Source organism: Cololabis saira, chromosome 17 (assembly GCF_033807715.1).
Source record: "Cololabis saira isolate AMF1-May2022 chromosome 17, fColSai1.1, whole genome shotgun sequence".
In the NCBI taxonomy this organism is placed as follows: Eukaryota; Metazoa; Chordata; class Actinopteri; order Beloniformes; family Belonidae; genus Cololabis; species Cololabis saira.
Genome location: NC_084603.1, coordinates 16,442,844 through 16,460,357, shown reverse-complemented (window position 1 = coordinate 16,460,357; position 17,514 = coordinate 16,442,844). Strand labels below are relative to the sequence as shown.

Below are 17,514 nucleotides of genomic sequence, written 5' to 3'. Positions count from 1 at the left end.
GTTTTCAGAAATGATGGTTTTTGGTGACTTTGAGCTTCGTTTTCATGTAAACGAACGGCCAAAACGCATGAAAACGCCACCGTTTTTGCTCCGTGTAAACGGGGCCTTAATGGTGAGCGCTGGCCGGACTAAACGCTGTTCCTTCTCAGCATTGTTCCCCCGGGGGCCGGGAGGCACTTTGGAGATAAACACCGTTTAGCAGTTAAAAGGGCCACAGAGGAAAGGGCTTATCAGATGTGTTCTCAATGGGCTGTAAGCTGCAGCACTAAGCCCGGGCCCCAGATAAGGTGGAGGCGCTGGTTTGATGCCGCCGCCGAGCTCTTGCTCTCGCCCTCGCCGCAGCGCTGCCATGTGATCCGGCTGCACAGATCTCAGCTGGTACAGCAAACCCCCCCAACTCCGACCTCCTTCCTCATCTTGCAATGAGAGATTAGACCTAGGAGAGGGAAACGGAGAAGAGAGCGACCAGGAGGAGAGAAGGAGGAAAGAGGAGAGGATGGGGGGGGGGGGTTGGCTTTAGGTATTCCCCCTGTCCCTTTTCCTGCTTTACTTTCTGGGGGTAGGAGTCAGAGTCGGGACAATAGCCAGAAAGATGGTTCCCAACCGGCCGCTGAATGGGAACACTGTTGGTGGTAGCGCTGCATTCAAAGCCTTGCCCGGGCACATTGTCCTCCCAGGACGGCGGAGGAGAATGGAGTTTGCTGGTGGCTGCCAAAAGGTTAGCAGCCCCTGTGAAAGGAGCGACCCATTATTCACTGCCCTTTACAGAGCCCGAGCACCTTTTGTGCTCCTCCTCTCTCTCTCCCTTCTCCCCTTCCCCGCTGCTGCAGAAGCCGCCGCTTTTTCTCACTCCGGTGCTCCGGATCTGCGCCTCAGTTTCCCCGAGAAAGTGAGAGCCCCCCAACGTCCCTCCCCGGCGCTCCTCACCATGAATATTTGGCTTGCGAGGAGCGTGCAAAGACCCACCCTTTAAAACGAGGAGGTTACCGTCCGCAACGCGGGGGAATCCAGAGGGAGAGACTCGGCCAACACGGCTCCTTAGTCACCCAACAAAAACTCTGCTATTTAGGGGTATTTGAGCTGGTGGGGGAGTGAGCTGTGGGGGTGAGGCCAGTTTTAGGGGGGGGCAGGGGTGGGCTGTGCCCACCCAAACATGCGTCCTGCCCACCCAATCAAAGGTTATGGGGATCCTTTGTTTTTATAATTTTATTTTTAATATCACAAAATATCTGTTCCGTTTCTGATTGGGTGGGCACTGCGCATCATTTTTAGACACAACCTTCAACGTATACTGCAAAAGTTGTGTCTCGGCCTTCCTTCTCCCTTCCTTCCTTCCTTCCTTCCTTCCTTCCTTCCTTCCTTCCTTCCTTCCTTCCTTCCTTCCTTCCTTCCTTCCTTCCTTCCTTCCTTCCTTCCTTCCTTCCTTCCTTCCTTCCTTCCTTCTTTTTCCCTTCCTTCCTTCCTTCCTTCCTTCCTTCCTTCCTGCCTTCCCCCTTCCTTCCTTATTTTTCCCTTCCTTCCTTCCTTCCTTCTTTTTCCCTTCCTTCCTTCCTTCTTTTTCCCTTCCTTCCTTCCTTCCTTCCTTCCTTCCTTCTTTTCTCCCTTCCTTCCTTCTTTTCTTTCTCCCTTCCTTCCTTCCTTCTTTTCTTTCTCCCTTCCTTCCTTCTTTTCTTTCTCCCCTCCTTCCTTCTTTCCTCCCTTCCTTCTTTTTTCCCTTCCTTCCTGCCTTCCTTCCTTCTCTTCTCCCTTCCTTCCTTCCTTCCTTCCCCCCTTCCTTCCTTCCTTCCTTTTCCCTTCCTTCCTTCCTTCTTTTCTCCCTTCGTTCCTTCTTTTCTTTCTTTTTCTTTCTTCCTTCTTTCCGCCAGATATTCATGGTGAGGAGCGCCGGGGAGGGGACGGTGGGGGGGGCAGATCACAAAACAGATCACAAAATATCTGTACCGTTTCTGATTGGGTCGGCACTGCGCATCATTTTTAGACACAACAATGAACGCATACCGCAAAAGGTGTGTCTCGGCAGAGGAACCCGGCGTCCCAGCAAAATGAGCACAACAGAGTTCGGAACAGTTCGGAACAGCACACAGAGCACGCACTAAAGGCTGATTTATGGTTCTGCGTTAAGTCGTCGCAGAGCCTACGCCGCAGGGTACGTGGGGTATCCTACGTCGTAGGCTCTGCGTTGGTGTAACGTGGAACCATAAATCAGCTTTGAGGGAGAATGAGCCGCGTGGAAAACCCCCTACACATAACCACGCGTCCAGCAACAGGTCCACCACGAATCAGGAGTTCTACATGCTCAAACACAGAAAATGAGAAAATATGTTTCATTGTTTTTTTGTCTAAAAGAAAATAAAGTTTATAATCACTGCCTCGGTGCGAAGAGAGCGACATCGCCGATTCGCCGACATGCATCGTTTCTTTAAGCCTATAAGCAAAAGCCTCCAAGACGCCTCTCTCCGTCCCGGCGAGGGTGGAGAGCGCCGGTGCGGGTGGCGGTGGCTGCGGTGCCGTGCAGGCTCTGGAGCCGCCAGCCTGCCGCGGGAGCTTTTAAATCAACGCAGAGCCTACGCCGTAGGGTACGATTGATTGATTTAAAAAAAAAAAAGAATCAAGAAAGAAAAGAGCAAAAAACTAAAAAATTCCCCAGGGTAAGAATTTGTCATCTCGCGGTAAAAACTATAAATTCCCGTTGATGACGTTTTTGTGTAAAGCTGATTTATAGTTCTGTGTTAAATCCACGCACAACGTACGTGAAGGAAGGAAGGAAGGAAGGAAGGAAGGAAGGAAGGAAGGAAGGAAGGAAGGAAGGAAGGAAGGAAGGAAGGAAGGAAGGAAGGAAGGAAGGAAGCAAGGAAGGAAGGAAGGAAGAAAGAAAGACAGAAAGAAAGAAATGAGCCAGAAAGAAGGAAAGAAAGAAAGAAATGAGCCAGAAAGAAAGAAAGACAGAAAGAAATGAGCCAGAAAGAAAGAAAGAAAGACAGAAAGAAATGAGCCAGAAAGAAAGAAAGAAATGAGCCAGAAAGAAAAAAAGAAAGAAAGAAAGAAAGAAATGAGCCAGACAGAAAGAAAGAAAGAAATAAAGAAAGAAAGAAATGAGCCAGACAGAAAGAAATGAGCCAGACAGAAAGAAAGACAGAAAGAAATGAGCCAGACAGAAAGAAAGACAGAAAGAAATGAGCCAGAAAGAAAGAAAGAAAGAAATGAGCCAGAAAGAAAGAAAGAAAGAAAGAAAGAAAGAAAGAAAGAAAGAAAGAAAGAAAGAAAGAAAGAAAGAAAGAAAGAAAGAAAGAAAGAAAGAAAGAAAGAAAGAAAGAAAGAAAGAATCAAGAAAGAAAAGAGCAAAAACAAAAAATAAATGCAGCCTCAACAGGGCACAAGCCAGTGTCCTATTAGTGCTGGTCCCAAGCCCGGGTAAATGCAGAGGGAAGTGTCAGGAAGGGCAATTGGGTTAGCATACCGGTACTGTTGGTCAAAGAAGGAGAAGATAGATGAACTGATATGAAGATAGCATAGTTTTCTATGCATTTCGGGGGTTTGACCCCCCAAAATTTTTTGCCGCAGGCAGCATCGCCCACCCTACACTTCAGTCTGCCCACCTTAGTGGGTCTCACTAAATCCGGCCCTGTGGGGGGGTATTAGGGAAAAAAATCAATTGCAAAAGCGACATAAAAGACATAAAAGACGAGGAAATATAATGAAATCACTTAAAGCAACAACACGGGGGCTTCAGGAACTTCATTATGCCAGTAAATCCAGGTACATTACAACGCTATAAAAGTGGCAGAAGCTGCTCCGTCCCTCCGGCGCTCCCCGTTCCCCCGTCCATTAAAGGCAGAGCATTCCTTCATCAAATCAACAACCGAGCACAGGTAGAGTAGCGGCTCGTAACTCAGTATTCCACCCCCATGTTTGCGTGCGTGTCGTCAGTCAACGCCGGCGCGGCGGGGAGTCGTGCCCGAGCGTTCTCATGCCGTTTCGATGGGGAGACGAGCTCGGCGTTGGGCTTTTATTCTGCGTTAGCGAGGCCAGGTAGGGAGCAGGGGTTTCACCGCACACTCTATCATCCCGCTCCGCTGCAAATGGATGGCCCATAAATCAGGGCGGCGTGGCCGAGGAACGGGCCGCACGGCCCGCTCGAATACAAGAGCGAGGAAACTGTTACGCCATTAACATTAGCATTCCTGGACCACTGCAGTGTGATTGGAAACGTTGGAGTTACTGAGGGAAGTGTTGGCTAACGGGACCGACTGTTGGGAGCAGACGATCATGGAAATGAAGTGAAATCATTTTTCCGTGACTCTCATGAAGAACCCAAACTAAAAACACAGACAAGTCTCAACAACTGTCCAGCATGGCGGCGGGGGAGTGATGGTTTGGGCTGGTTGAGTGGAACATGAACTCCTCTGTGAACCAGAATATGGAACATCATCTGCTCGACAGCAAATATTGGCCAAAACCGCATCGTCAGGGTTCCCACTCTTTTCCAGGACTCTTCCAGGACATTTTAAGCCAACATTGTAACTAAGTGTGCTCCTCTTCCCTGTGGTCTCTGTGAACATATCACTCTGACAGCTACCTTTATTGGACATTAATGAGGTTAAGTCGACATGAAAAGTCATTAATCTCTCTAATTTCTTCTCATCTATCTGTGCACAAACACGGTATTTTAATACAACAGAATTCCTAAAGTTTTTTTTTCTACTTACTTTCTATTGTCAGACAATAAAACAAGTGTGAGCTACTGGATATGAAATACCTGTTACCTGTAATTAGTCAGAGTTGCAGCCAGTAAAACTTAACCTTTTCCAGGACATTTGACATTTTTTTCCTCATTTTCCAGGTTTTCGAGGACTGAAAAATTGAACAATCATTTTCCAGGTTTCCAGGACGCATTGAAACCCTAATCTTGCAACACAAAAAAAAGACCCAAAACAGACCAAACTGGACTTCTCACTTTGGTTTTGGCTCAGGGGACGTGAACCCGCAGTTAAATTAGAGGAGTTTTTTTTACCTGCCACTGTTCATGTAATAATTGCTCGGGGGTCATGTTCTGGTTCTCTGGAAAGATCCTAGAGACAATTTCTGTTGTAATAGACACTATATAAATCAAATTTAATTGACTTGAATTCATCACCTTATTCAAACCGATACCGAACACTTTGATAATGATGCTGAACTAAAGTGACAACATCAACCGTTCAACAAAATCATCTCCAGGGACACCTTTCCTGTTGTGCCTCAAGCGGTGGACGTATAACGAAAGACTAAAGGGTCACGCCACAAATTAAAATGTTGGAGAGTAATAAAGAGACACAAAGGGACATGTAAGAGACAATGGGGGGTCCATACCTGTCTAGGACGTAGCGCAGGGCCTTCTGCCGGGTCCCGGAGTAAACGGAAGGACTGTTCTCCCAGGCCACCAGGTTGGACGCGTCGTGGAAAAGGTGAATGTTGACCAGATCGAAGGCACTGGGGACGAAAGGAGGAGTCATGAGTGAAGTGGTTGGACAACAAATAACCAGTACAGTATTAGGGATTAATCATGAACTGCTAGTTACAGCAATCCCTCGCTATAACGCGGTTAACCTTTCACCGTCTCGCTGCTTCACGGATTTGCATCGTGTTCTGCATTCTGATTGGCTAAACAGTCTCCCCGTTACAGTTCTCAAATATAATCCATGGTGACATGTCGGTTTATAAGAATTTTTTTGCCCAGAAAAAAAAAGAGCGACAACAACTGCCCATAACTATGTTCTTCTCTTGAAAAAACACACCTGCACCGCGGGTTTTAGAGGAAAAATACGCTTCAGAGCAAGTCCCAATACAGCGGCACAGAAGAGCAGTGGAATACGCGCCAGTCACAATTTGTCCTACTGTATTTTTCATTTTCTCCCGTTCAAATCCAATTAATTGGGTCGCGGTGGGGCGAGTCTGAGAGGTAAAATATGTTTGGTGTCCTGGAATTCCCTGAATTCAACTTTTCATATTCATTATGCTCATGTATTATGCTTGTTTTTGAATTAGGACATTTTCAGGCCAAAGGTGGAATGAAGGGAGAAAAATAAGTTTTGTGTCCTGAAATGCCCTGAATTCCCAAAACACAGCTTTAATCAGCCATGCACCTGCTGTTTATCATAACAAATGTAACTGTGAAGAGGCGCTAGTTCACACGGGATTTCGCTCCCGTGTGAGGCGAGACTTATTTTGAGAACTTGCCCCCCCCCCCCCTCTCCTCCGCAAGGTGCTGAGTAAAAAGGGTATAAGGACGGGACAGCCGGAAGTTCGGGTCAGAGTCAGCTGCGGGTCTAGTGCACGACGCCCAGCGGGTTTTCGGCTACTCTGCCGGGACTGTCCGGCTCTCCAGTCCTTCTGTGTTGAGGTAAGAGGTACACCGCCTAGCCCCTGTGTAATTGTCTGTTACTCTATCATTTGCGGGGGATAACTTGACACAGAGTTATCCTAGCAAAAGAGCAATTGTGTGTGAGTCTTTCTATATCCACTGCTGGCTAATAAATGTATTCATATATATTATAGCTAAAGCGAGTGTGTGTGATTCATTTTTGCGCAGCCGACCACTCTCGAACCTCTGTAAGTGATTTTCTCCCAAAACAGGGTCTGATCTCCGCAATTTGAAGCCTTGTAATTGTAAAAAATAAAGGTTACTACTTCACGGATTTCACCTATCACGGGTTCTTTTTGGAACGTAACCCCCACAAAAACGAGGGATTACTTTATGCCCCCCCATTATTATGACTCAATTAACAACTTGCGAGGCGTAACTTTGTTACTGTGCCCCCTGACAGAAAGATGAGTGCGGATAAGAGAAGCACACTGCAAAAACTCAAAATCTTACCAGGAATATTTGTCTTATTTCTATTTAAAATGTCAAAAAATCTCATTACACTTAAAACAAGACTCATTACCATAAAAATAACTTGTTATTTGACAATTTTCGCCTGTTTCAAGTAGATTTTCACTTGAAATAAGTAGAAAAATCTGCCAATGGAACAAGATTTATCTTCTCATTACAAGCAAAAAAATCTTGTTCCACTGGCAGATTTTTCTACTTATTTTAAGTGAAAATCTACTTGAAACAGGTGAAAATTGTTGTTTTAAGACAAATATTCTTGTTAAGATTTTGAGTTTTTGCAGTGTGTGCCCCCTGACAGAAATACGAGTTCTGATAAGAGAAGCACTTTTCTCCTCACGTTGAGGGGGGATTGATCTCATGATCTCATCTCAGAGTTTATTCAGCAATAACGTCCTGGACAGATGAGAACCTGCCCCGGCTCGGCCCGTCCACATCTGCCCCGCCCCGGGTCCGACTCCCAAACGTTTCTCCTCAAACGTCCCGCTCCGATTAAACGCTCAGCGTTTCAGCTCTTTAGTCCTAATGTCGTCCCTCTATTAGATTACCGTCTCTGTCTTCCTCTCCTCATCCCCCCCTCATCTCCAGCGTTTCTGTTTATCCCATGCAGGTTCCAACGGCATCTAATGTTTTTTTGTCATCCGTCATATGCAGCTGCAGGACTAACGCGATTACGTCTAATCGAATCCTCCGTGCTGCCGTAGCAAACACAGCTTTGGAGCTTTGGAGCTTTGTAGCTTTGTAGCTCCCGCCCCGTGAAATGCCGTCAGACATCGCTGGGACGCCCTGCAGCTGCAGGAGAGGAGGTGCTGGATCTCCAGGTTAAAACCGGGATGAGGTGGGAGCGGTTCATGAAACTCACCAGTCAGCCAGGGCCCATCGGGTCCTGATGAATCCCTTTCTGGACCACTTGCACTGCAGAACAGAGAACAGAACAGAGACTCCAGTTAGACGACAACATTCCCCAAAGACAGATGTGTCTCAAATATCCAGATGTGTCTCAAATATCCAGATGTGTCTCAGATATCCAGATGTGGCGCTAGGTGCTTAAAACATCTGTCTTATTATTATTTACTTATTGGTTTAATAATTAGTGGAGAAGGAACTTCCATTCTTCTACGATCGTTGCTGCACGTCGATATGGGAAGGGTTTTTATTTTTTATTTTAGTTTGAGAGGCAGGGGTTCACCATGGACGGGTCACCAGTCTATCGCAGGGCAACCAGACACACTCACACTCACACCTACGGGCAATTTAGAATCATCAATTAACCTAGCATGCATGTTTTTGGACTGTGGGAGGAAACCGGAGTAGCCGGAGGAAACCCACGCAAAAAAAAGCGGGTATAAATAATGGATGGAATGGATTTTAGTTTGATTATTTCAGTTTAGTTTTAGTTCCTTAATCGAGCAAGTTAGTAGTTTTAATTTTTTTTTTTAATTTTAGTTTTTGAGGTTTTTACTTACTGATGTTGACAAAAACATGGAGGATGAAAGAATCGTATTAACAGAGAAATACAGTACAAAAAAACTCAACTTTATTCTTTATTTTGAGTGAATAGAACTAGGAAAATTAAGCTGCAAACATAAAAAAACAAGGAACAAAAGGAAAATGAAAAAAATATATAAATTTTGACAATAAAGTGTATTAAACTGGGACACCCTTAATGCTTCCTCAGGAATTACCAGCTAAAGTAAGGATCTGTTAACACAACGCAGAGGAGGAACAACATCAGCAATCAGGGTTATGAGACGATGAGAAGAATGTGAAATCCATCATTCTGCAGTAGGAAATAAGTTCACAAGTGGAAAACATTTGAGGCCGGCAAGGTCACACCAAGGTCAGAGCAACCACGGCTAAGTGAAAGACTCCACAGACCTTAGTTAGCATGGTAAATACTAATATTCATGATATTACATGAGATCAAAACGTGCAAAAAAGTGTTCCAGGTGGAAAATAACTAAAAAAAAGCAGCTAATATGAATTGAAATATCACTCCAGGTAAGAGTCATGGTGGCCAGAGAGCAAGAGCGCCAGAACCGGCCGTTCATGCCCCCACGTTAAACACTGTGGGGACAAATGTCCGGATATCGAAGTCCAGGCTCATCTTATCTCCAGCGTTTGCCTAATTTATGGATTTATCACTGATCAGATTTGATTACGTACTTAAACTTGGAAGATGCTTTACATCCGTTTTCACATGACTTCAGGAACAGACGATGCCGGTCATGTCACGCTACATTTCTCCACCGGGCTATAACGAGGTGGGACTGGGATGGGCTCCAAACTCGACGATAAATGTCCAACTTTGCATCAGAAATGAAAGTAAGAAGCAGCGGTCGACTCTGGTTTCAGCATCGGAAGATACTTAGACTGGTTTTCTGCTGGAAACGTTGGAAACGTGGATTCCATGTATACTGACAAATAAAGTGATTATTCTTCTCATAATTATTATCAACCCATTACTTTCACATTGAAACGTGTGAAACGGACCAGAGTGGAATCGGTACACTGCAAAAACTCAAAAGCCTAACAAGAATATTTGTCTTATTTCCAGTTAAAATGTCTCATTTTTAGTCAAAAACTCTCAAAACAAGAGTCATTACCAGAAAAATAACTTGTTATTTGACAATTTTCACCTGTTTCAAGTAGATTTTCACTTGAAATAAGTAGAAAAATCTGCCAATGGAACAAGATTTATCTTCTCATTACAAGCAGAAAAAAATCTTGTTCCTTTGGCAGATTTTTCTACTTATTTTAAGTGAAAATCTACTTGAAACAGGTGAAAATTGTTGTTTTTTCCAGTGATGAGTCTTGTTTTGAGTGTAATGAGATTTTTTTGACTAAAAATGAGACATTTTAACTAGAAATAAGACAAATAATCTTGTTAAGATTTTGACTTTTTGCAGTGTAATAATATCCTGTGTGTGAATAAAAAAATCCATAAAGATATTGTTAAAAAAGAAAGAGAAAAAGTGAGCCAGTAGACAATTTTCACCTGTTTCAAGTAGATTTTCACTTGAAATAAGTAGAAGAAATCTGCCAGTGGGACAAGATTTACCTTCTCATTACAAGCAAAAAAAAGTCTTGTTCCATTGGCAGATTTTCCTACTTATTTTAAGTTAAAATGTACTTGAAAAGGGTGAAAATTGTCAAATAAGTTATTTTTCTGGTAATGACACTTGTTTTAAGTGTAATGAGATTCCCCTGAATTCCACCACTTTCTGCCCTCATACACTGCAAAAAGTCAAAATCTTAACAAGAATATTTGTCTTATTTCTCTTTAAAATGTGTCATTTTTAGTCAAAGAAATCTCATTACACTGGAAAAAACAACAATTTTCACCTGTTTCAAGTAGATTTTCACTTAAAATAAGTAGAAAAATCTGCCAATGGAACAAGATTTTTTTGCTTGTAATGAGAAGATACAGTAAATCTTGTCCCACTGGCAGATTTTTCTACTTATTTCAAGTGAAAATTTACTTGAAACAGGTGAAAATGGTCAAATAAGTTATTTTTCTGGTAATAACTCTTGTTTTCAGTGTAAGAGAGTTTTTGACTAAAAATGAGACATTTTAACTAGAAATAAGACAAATATTCTTGTTTTGATTTGGAGTTTTTGCAGTGTAACACGGCGAGGTTGACCTGCCGGTGGATCGGCAGCTTTAGCATCGACTTCTCTGACTTATTACAACCAAAAACGCAACAGTATTAGTGTGTGTTTGCATGAGGAGGTTGATGGAGGTCAGAACTAAACGGGGGCTGACCTGTGAAAGAAACCAGACAACATACGACCGGGAGCACACACCTGGTATTATTCCAGTTTGATCAGCTCTGATCAAACAGCTGCGTCTCTCCCAAACAGCACATGGTCAAACAGCACATGATTCACTCTCAAGCTGGTTATTAAATGAGAGACAAATTGATGTTGTGAGTGTTCTCATTCTGAATAGATAAACAGCTCTCTTTCCCGCAGCCTCTTTCTTTCTCCCTCTCTCTTCCCCTCTCTCTGATACTCCTAATGGGGAGTTAACTGCAGTGATAAATAAACTAATTATGGGCCAGGTCACATAATTACAAATTGACTAATTTTATTTTAAAAACTCAGATGCAAATTAAAGGGCTGAGAGATATTTGATTTGGCCTCACATCCTTCAATCTGCATTAGTACAAGATTAACTGTATCAAATTGAATTGCATTAGCATACTTGAATTAATCCATACTGCCTTGGGCAAGGATGTATGGGCCCAATTATAACCCCGCTGCACCAATATTGTGATTTTGAAAGGAGCAAATGGAATTAAGATCCGAGTGTCACCCCTGTGGGAACACAGATTGACCTTACACTTTAGGAAGTGCATATGTTAAAAAGGCAAACAGGAGCCGCGAGGACCGGCCGACCGAGTCAGTTAATCACGGACCAAATGTCGACTGAAAGCCGCATTAGTACGCCGCGCGTGTCGCGTCAACGCAGCGCCGGGGAGAGACAGTCAGTATGAGAGGATGACGGGGTAGGGCTGGGCGATACGGACTAAAAGTCATATCTCGATATTTTCTAGCCCAGGGGTCTCAACCCGCGGCTCTAGAGCCGCATGCGGCTCTGTAGCACCGCCCTAGTGGCTCCTGGAGGTTTTTCAAAAATGTTTGACCTTTTTTTTCCTTTTTTTTTTCTTCTTTTTCCCCCTTTCTCAACATTTTGACATTTTGACTTTTTTCTTGACATTTCGACTTTTTTCTCGAAATTTTGACTTTTTTCTCGACATTTCAACTTTTTTCTCAACATTTTTAATGTTTTCTCCACATTTCAACTTGTTTCTCCACATTTCGACTTTTTTCTCGAAGTGCATAATGAAAAAAAACATCTTCCCCCAGTTCTAACTAATATAGAAACATGCAGCATGTGTTGTCTTCATTCTAAGGCTGATACAAGACTTTTCATTTTTTGCGGCTCCAGACATATTGGTTTTTTGTGTTTTTGGTTCAATATGGCTCTAAAACATTTTGGGTTGCCAACCCCTGAGCTAGATGAATGGCGATACTCGATATATATCGATATTTTTTCTGTGCCATAATTGGGGTTTCCCCCAAAGCATTATAGCATAGCATCTCTGTTAGCATCTCTGTTAGCTTAATTTTTTTCTGAGGCAAAGCCTTAAAAAACAGTCAGTTTTAATACAAAGCCTCGTGCCAAATGTCACACAGGTTCCTTCAGACCTGATCCAGAATCAGATGCCTTCATTTTAAACCACGCCCCCCCGCCCGTCCCATGCGCGCACTCGCTTCCAGCCCCCCCCCCCCCCCCCCCCCCCCTCAAAATGTATAAAACAAATGAAATAAAAATAAACTGTCTGCATATATAGAATAAAAATGCTTCTTGAATAAAATAAAACAAATATCCCTTTCCTGCATAACAATTAAATTAAAATACACTGTACAATTAATACAATGTAGACAGTAACAGGCAGACTTTTCCACTGAGGTTGACAGTTGTGCAAATAACAAAACATTTGTGCAAATCTCAAATAAAACATTCAAGTCAATTTGTCACAAAATAAGCTATATCAAAATCATTAAAAAAAAAAATGTCCTTGATATAAACGATATTGTCTCGTACCATATCGCGTTTGGAAATATATCGATATATATTAAAATCTGGATATATGGCCCAGCCCTATGACGGGGTATTAGATGAAGAGTGAGGGGATGGGGGGATGGGGATGGATGGATGAGGAGGAGGGGAGGGAGGGGAACGAGCTCCAGCTCCAGCTCGGCTCCACATACAAGATCCCACTGCCGCCCAGAGACGTTTAATCTCGATTTAATTTAAGGAGCCATTAACTACAATCACAGCATTAAAATCCATCACTTTCTTGACACCTGGCCGCAGATTACCCCATTTCCTGCACGTGTGACTGATCGGCCCCCGCTCGGCTGCTCGCTCCAAAAACATGCTCACGACACGCGGCGGCACGCAGGGATCCTGCACATACATCCATCCATGTATAGAAATATATATAAATATATATAAATACATATTCACCGCACGAATCAGCACAGAGTACTGTTATAATACTGTTTTGGACCCGGTCTTTGTACGTTTTGACCGTATAGAAAAGTAATTCTTGCCATTTTAAGAATGAGATGTACCTGCTGTACTCTACTGCCCTTACCTTTTAACAACTGGTGCTTTTTATTATTTGACCTCTTTTCTTATACTTAGGGCCCGAGCACCTTCAGTGCGAAGGCCCTATTGTATCTGTAGGAATTTTTTTTTTCTTTCTTTTTTCGTTCTTCTGACGAAAGGAGGGCCTTTTTGACCCCCTAAACGTGCCCAAAAAGTCACCAAATTTTGCATGCAAGTCAGGCCTGGCGAAAAATTTGATATTTAATGGTTTACATTAATGGGCGTGGCAAAATGGCTCAACAGCGCCCCCTTGAAAACTTTGTGCCTCAAGCCCCACGATACGGTTTGACGTACATGCACGAAAATCGGTACACACCTGTATCATGGCACAACTGAAAGAAAAGTCTCTTGGCGTCATGCCCTAAACCGAACAGGAAGTCGGCCATTTTGAATTAGTCGTGTCATTTTGGCGAAATTTATGCCATTCCTTCGAAAGTTAATTCAGCCCGAACCGTAACGTGCACCCAGGTGTGTTATACATCAAAATGTGCGTCTCCATCCTGCGACTACACGCATTACTTTTCTCTTTCAAAAGCGTTACCGTGGCGACGCTAGACACCAAAAAGCGCGGCCACCCTTCATCTGGTTGGTTCAGACAGAAAAAACTTTGTGCCTCAAGCCCCATAATACGCTTTGACGTACATGAACGAAAATTGGTACACACCTGTATCATGTCGCAACTAAAAGAAAAGTCTCTTGGCACCATGGCCGAAACCGAACAGGAAGTCGGCCATTTTGAACATTCTGAATTAATTGCGTAATTTTGGAGCAATATATGCCATTCCTTCGAGAGTTAATTCAGCCCGAACCGTATCGTGAACCCAGATGTGTTATACATCAAAATGTGCGTCTCCATCCTGCGACTACACGCATTACTTTTCTCTTTCAAAAGCGTTACCGTGGCGACGCTAGACACCAAAAAGCGCGGCCACCCTTCATCTGGTTGGTTCAGACAGAAAAAACTTTGTGCCTCAAGCCCCATAATACGCTTTGACGTACATGAACGAAAATTGGTACACACCTGTATCATGTCGCAACTAAAAGAAAAGTCTCTTGGCACCATGGCCGAAACCGAACAGGAAGTCGGCCATTTTGAACATTCTGAATTAATTGCGTAATTTTGGAGCAATATATGCCATTCCTTCGAGAGTTAATTCAGCCCGAACCGTATCGTGAACCCAGATGTGTTATACATCAAAATGTGCGTCTCCATCCTGCGACTACACGCATTACTTTTCTCTTTCAAAAGTGTTACCGTGGCGACGCTAGACGCCAACAAGCGGACCCCCCCTTCATCTGATTGGTCCATATTTGATAGTTCCCCAAAAGGCACCAAATTTGGCATGCAAGCCAGGCCTGGCGATAAATTTGATCTTTCATGGTTTGCATTAATGGGCGTGGCAAAATGGCTCAACAGCGCCCCCCGGAAAACTTTGTGCCTCAAGCCCCACAATACGGTTTGACGTACATGCACGAAAATCGCTACACACCTGTATCATGTCACAACTAAAAGAAAAGTCTCTTGGCGCCATGGCCGAAACCGAACAGGAAGTCGGCCATTTTGAATAAATTGTGTAATTTTGGCAAAATTTATGCCATTCCTTCGGCAGTTAATTCAGCCCGAACCGTAACGTGCACCCAGGTGTGTTATACATCAAAATGTGCGTCTACATCCTGCGACACCACACATTACTTTTCTCTTTCAAAAGTGTTACCGTGGCGACGCTAGACGCCAAAAGGCGTGACCCCCCTTCATGTGATTGGTCCATATTTGATAGTTCTCCAAAAGTCACCAAATTTTGCATGCAAGCCAGACTTGGCGATAAATTTGATATTTCATGGTTTGCATTAATGGGCGTGGCCTAACGGCTCAACAGCGCCCCCTAGAATACTTTTATCTGCCATAACTTTTGAATGGTTTGACATAGAAAGTCGTGGGTGGTGTCATGGGACTTTGTACTGAGTTCTTAAGCTTCGTTGGCCTTAATTAGCCCCGCCCCTTCTTCTGATTGGTTGTCCCGATTTTCTGCTATAACTTTTTAATGGTTTGACATAGAAAGTCGTGGGTGGTGTCATGGGACTTTGTACTGAGTTCTTAAGCTTCGTTGGCCTTAATTAGCCCCGCCCCTTCTTCTGATTGGTTGTCCCTTTTTTCTGCTATAACTTTTGAATGGTTTGACATAGGAAGTCGTGGGTGGTGTCATTTCTGATATGCTTATGGGGGGCGGTGGCCGTGAGTGCGAGGGCCCGTTCATCGCTGCTTGCAGCTTTAATTTTATTTGTTATTTAAGCGTACTCTTACATTAAATACTTTTGAATTTTGAAAACTGCGCAAAGTTATGGATAAGCCCTGAATGCAGGCATTGTATAGTAGAATTTTCAGATTGGTTTAATTCACCGTACTAGTTGTTACATATTACTTTTGTAATACTTTATTTGACCTGGTCTTTGTACGTTTTGAACGTATAGAAACGTAATTCTTGCCATTGTAAGAATGAGATGTACCTGCTGTACTCTACTGCCCTTACTTTTTCAATAACTTTTGCTTTTTATCATTTTACCTATTTCATTGTATTTGTTATTTACTGTTTAATTGTGTCTTGTCGCTTCTAATGTTGAGGTAAAACACTTTGAATCACCTTGTGTTGAATCGTGCTATACAAATAAACTTGCCTTGCCTTGAATCTAATGTTAAAGCTCCATATTTCTGCATAAAGTTGGGCCACTTAGAATCAAAATGGCAGGAAAACTCCAACAGGATGTGACAACATGTTCACATGTCTATCATTTACTTCAGTAAAATAGGTGGAATTGGAATTCTCCTCATGCCTTAATGTGATTATTGTTTGTCTCAAATGTGACCTTGTACGGGTTAAGGTCACTGTAAACATGGTAGATTCTTTTTCAGTTCTTCAGAGGGAAGAATCAAAGGTAAAACCAAGAAAAAGAGTGATGTAAAGCACTTTGAATTACCTTGTATTGAATTGTGCTGTACAAATAAACTTGCCTTGCCTTACATATAACATCATGGATGGTTTGAAACATCATCATCAGTCCTCCAGGCTGCACAGATTTCACTAGAATCTAAGTTTAGCAGCTAAACTCGCAGGCAAACTGTGCTGTTATTATTTGCGATAAAACTCCTATAATCCCGTGGCTTTTAGAGGGAATTGTTGTGGAGACGAGGAGGACGGCTCAGGGTGACATTGGCTGAACTTCCACAGGTCAGCAGCGGCGTCTCTGGCCGTGACAGTGATGAACGGCGGCTGCAGACGAGGGTCACGTCCACGCATGCGGACCGACTACGATGAATTCACACAGACACACACACACACACACGGGGAGAAACGAGGGCCGGAGGAAATATTTAAATAAAAAACAACGTGAAAGTCCCAGTCTCATCTGACTGAGGATGATGGGCGGATGAAAGAGTTCCCGCCCGGGTCAACATGGTTTGATTCTTTGACCTTGCCTATATTTCCGCTGCAAACCCCCCCCTCACAAATCAGCGATGTTATGGCAGCGTGCTGGGGACGGGGGACGGGGGGAGGAGCTGGACAAAAGCCCCGTGACACAAATGCACGGTGAGTAATAAGTAATACACACAAACACTGATTGATCTGAGCCCCCGGTAAAGAGCTGCATTCATCTTTATTCCATCATCCTCCGGGGTCGGGGGGGCGGGGGGGCTGTACAGTTTACAGTTACGGCTGCAGAAAACCTTCATTTAGGGGAACAGCATCCGAACACAGGTGTATTTTACAGGCGATGCCCGTTTAAATTAGGCCTGTGATTCGATTTTCCAATTCTTTTTTTTTTTTTTCCAGATTTTTTGATTATAAAAATCGATTCTCATATTACGGTATTTCCTAAAAATCGATTCGTATGTCTAAAGATCAATTTTCTTTTTTTTTTCATCATTACATTACAAATTTTATTTTAATTACTAAATTACTAAAAACCAAATTCTCATCAATGGGAAATGGGATAAATTGATAATTCTGCCCCACAATGTTTCTGAAAGCAGTTCTATCAGCATTCTGGGAGCTGATTGGTCCTTACAGCATCATTAGCTGCAATACTTGCTGTTGAATCTCAATATAATACTAGTATTAATATTTTGCATAACTACAGTCATATAATTCATGCAACAGCTCAAAAAACTGTTTTAATAACACTAACCCAAATCGATATTGGAATCGAATCAAATCTTGATAATCGATTCTGAATCTTAAGAATCGGAATCGATTCTTGACATTTAAATCGATCCCCAGCCCTGGTTTAAACCCCTCCTTAACGCAGGCATCACGTTGCAGGTGTGAATCCGTGCAGGGAAACACCCGGAGGAAGTTACTTTGTCCAGGACGTGGGAGCGATCCGGCAGCGGGAACACGGCTCGCTACAGCGGCCGCTAACGGGGGAGGAAAACTCAATGCTTTTATGGACGCGGCGCCGGTGCCAA

The 17,514-nt window shown here is 43.3% G+C and overlaps 1 protein-coding gene across 1 annotated transcript in view; it reads right to left on the bottom strand.

Moving 5' to 3' along the window:
* LOC133463714 (inositol polyphosphate-5-phosphatase A-like) overlaps positions 1-17,514 on the bottom strand; it is a 181,947-nt gene that overhangs the window by 95,547 nt on the left and 68,886 nt on the right. Inside the window, exons 5-6 of the mRNA XM_061745407.1 lie at positions 7,731-7,783; positions 5,350-5,469 (exon numbers count right to left, since the gene is read on the bottom strand). Of these exons, the coding sequence (XP_061601391.1) occupies positions 5,350-5,469; positions 7,731-7,783 (173 nt within the window). The remainder of the gene's footprint in view (positions 1-5,349; positions 5,470-7,730; positions 7,784-17,514) is intronic.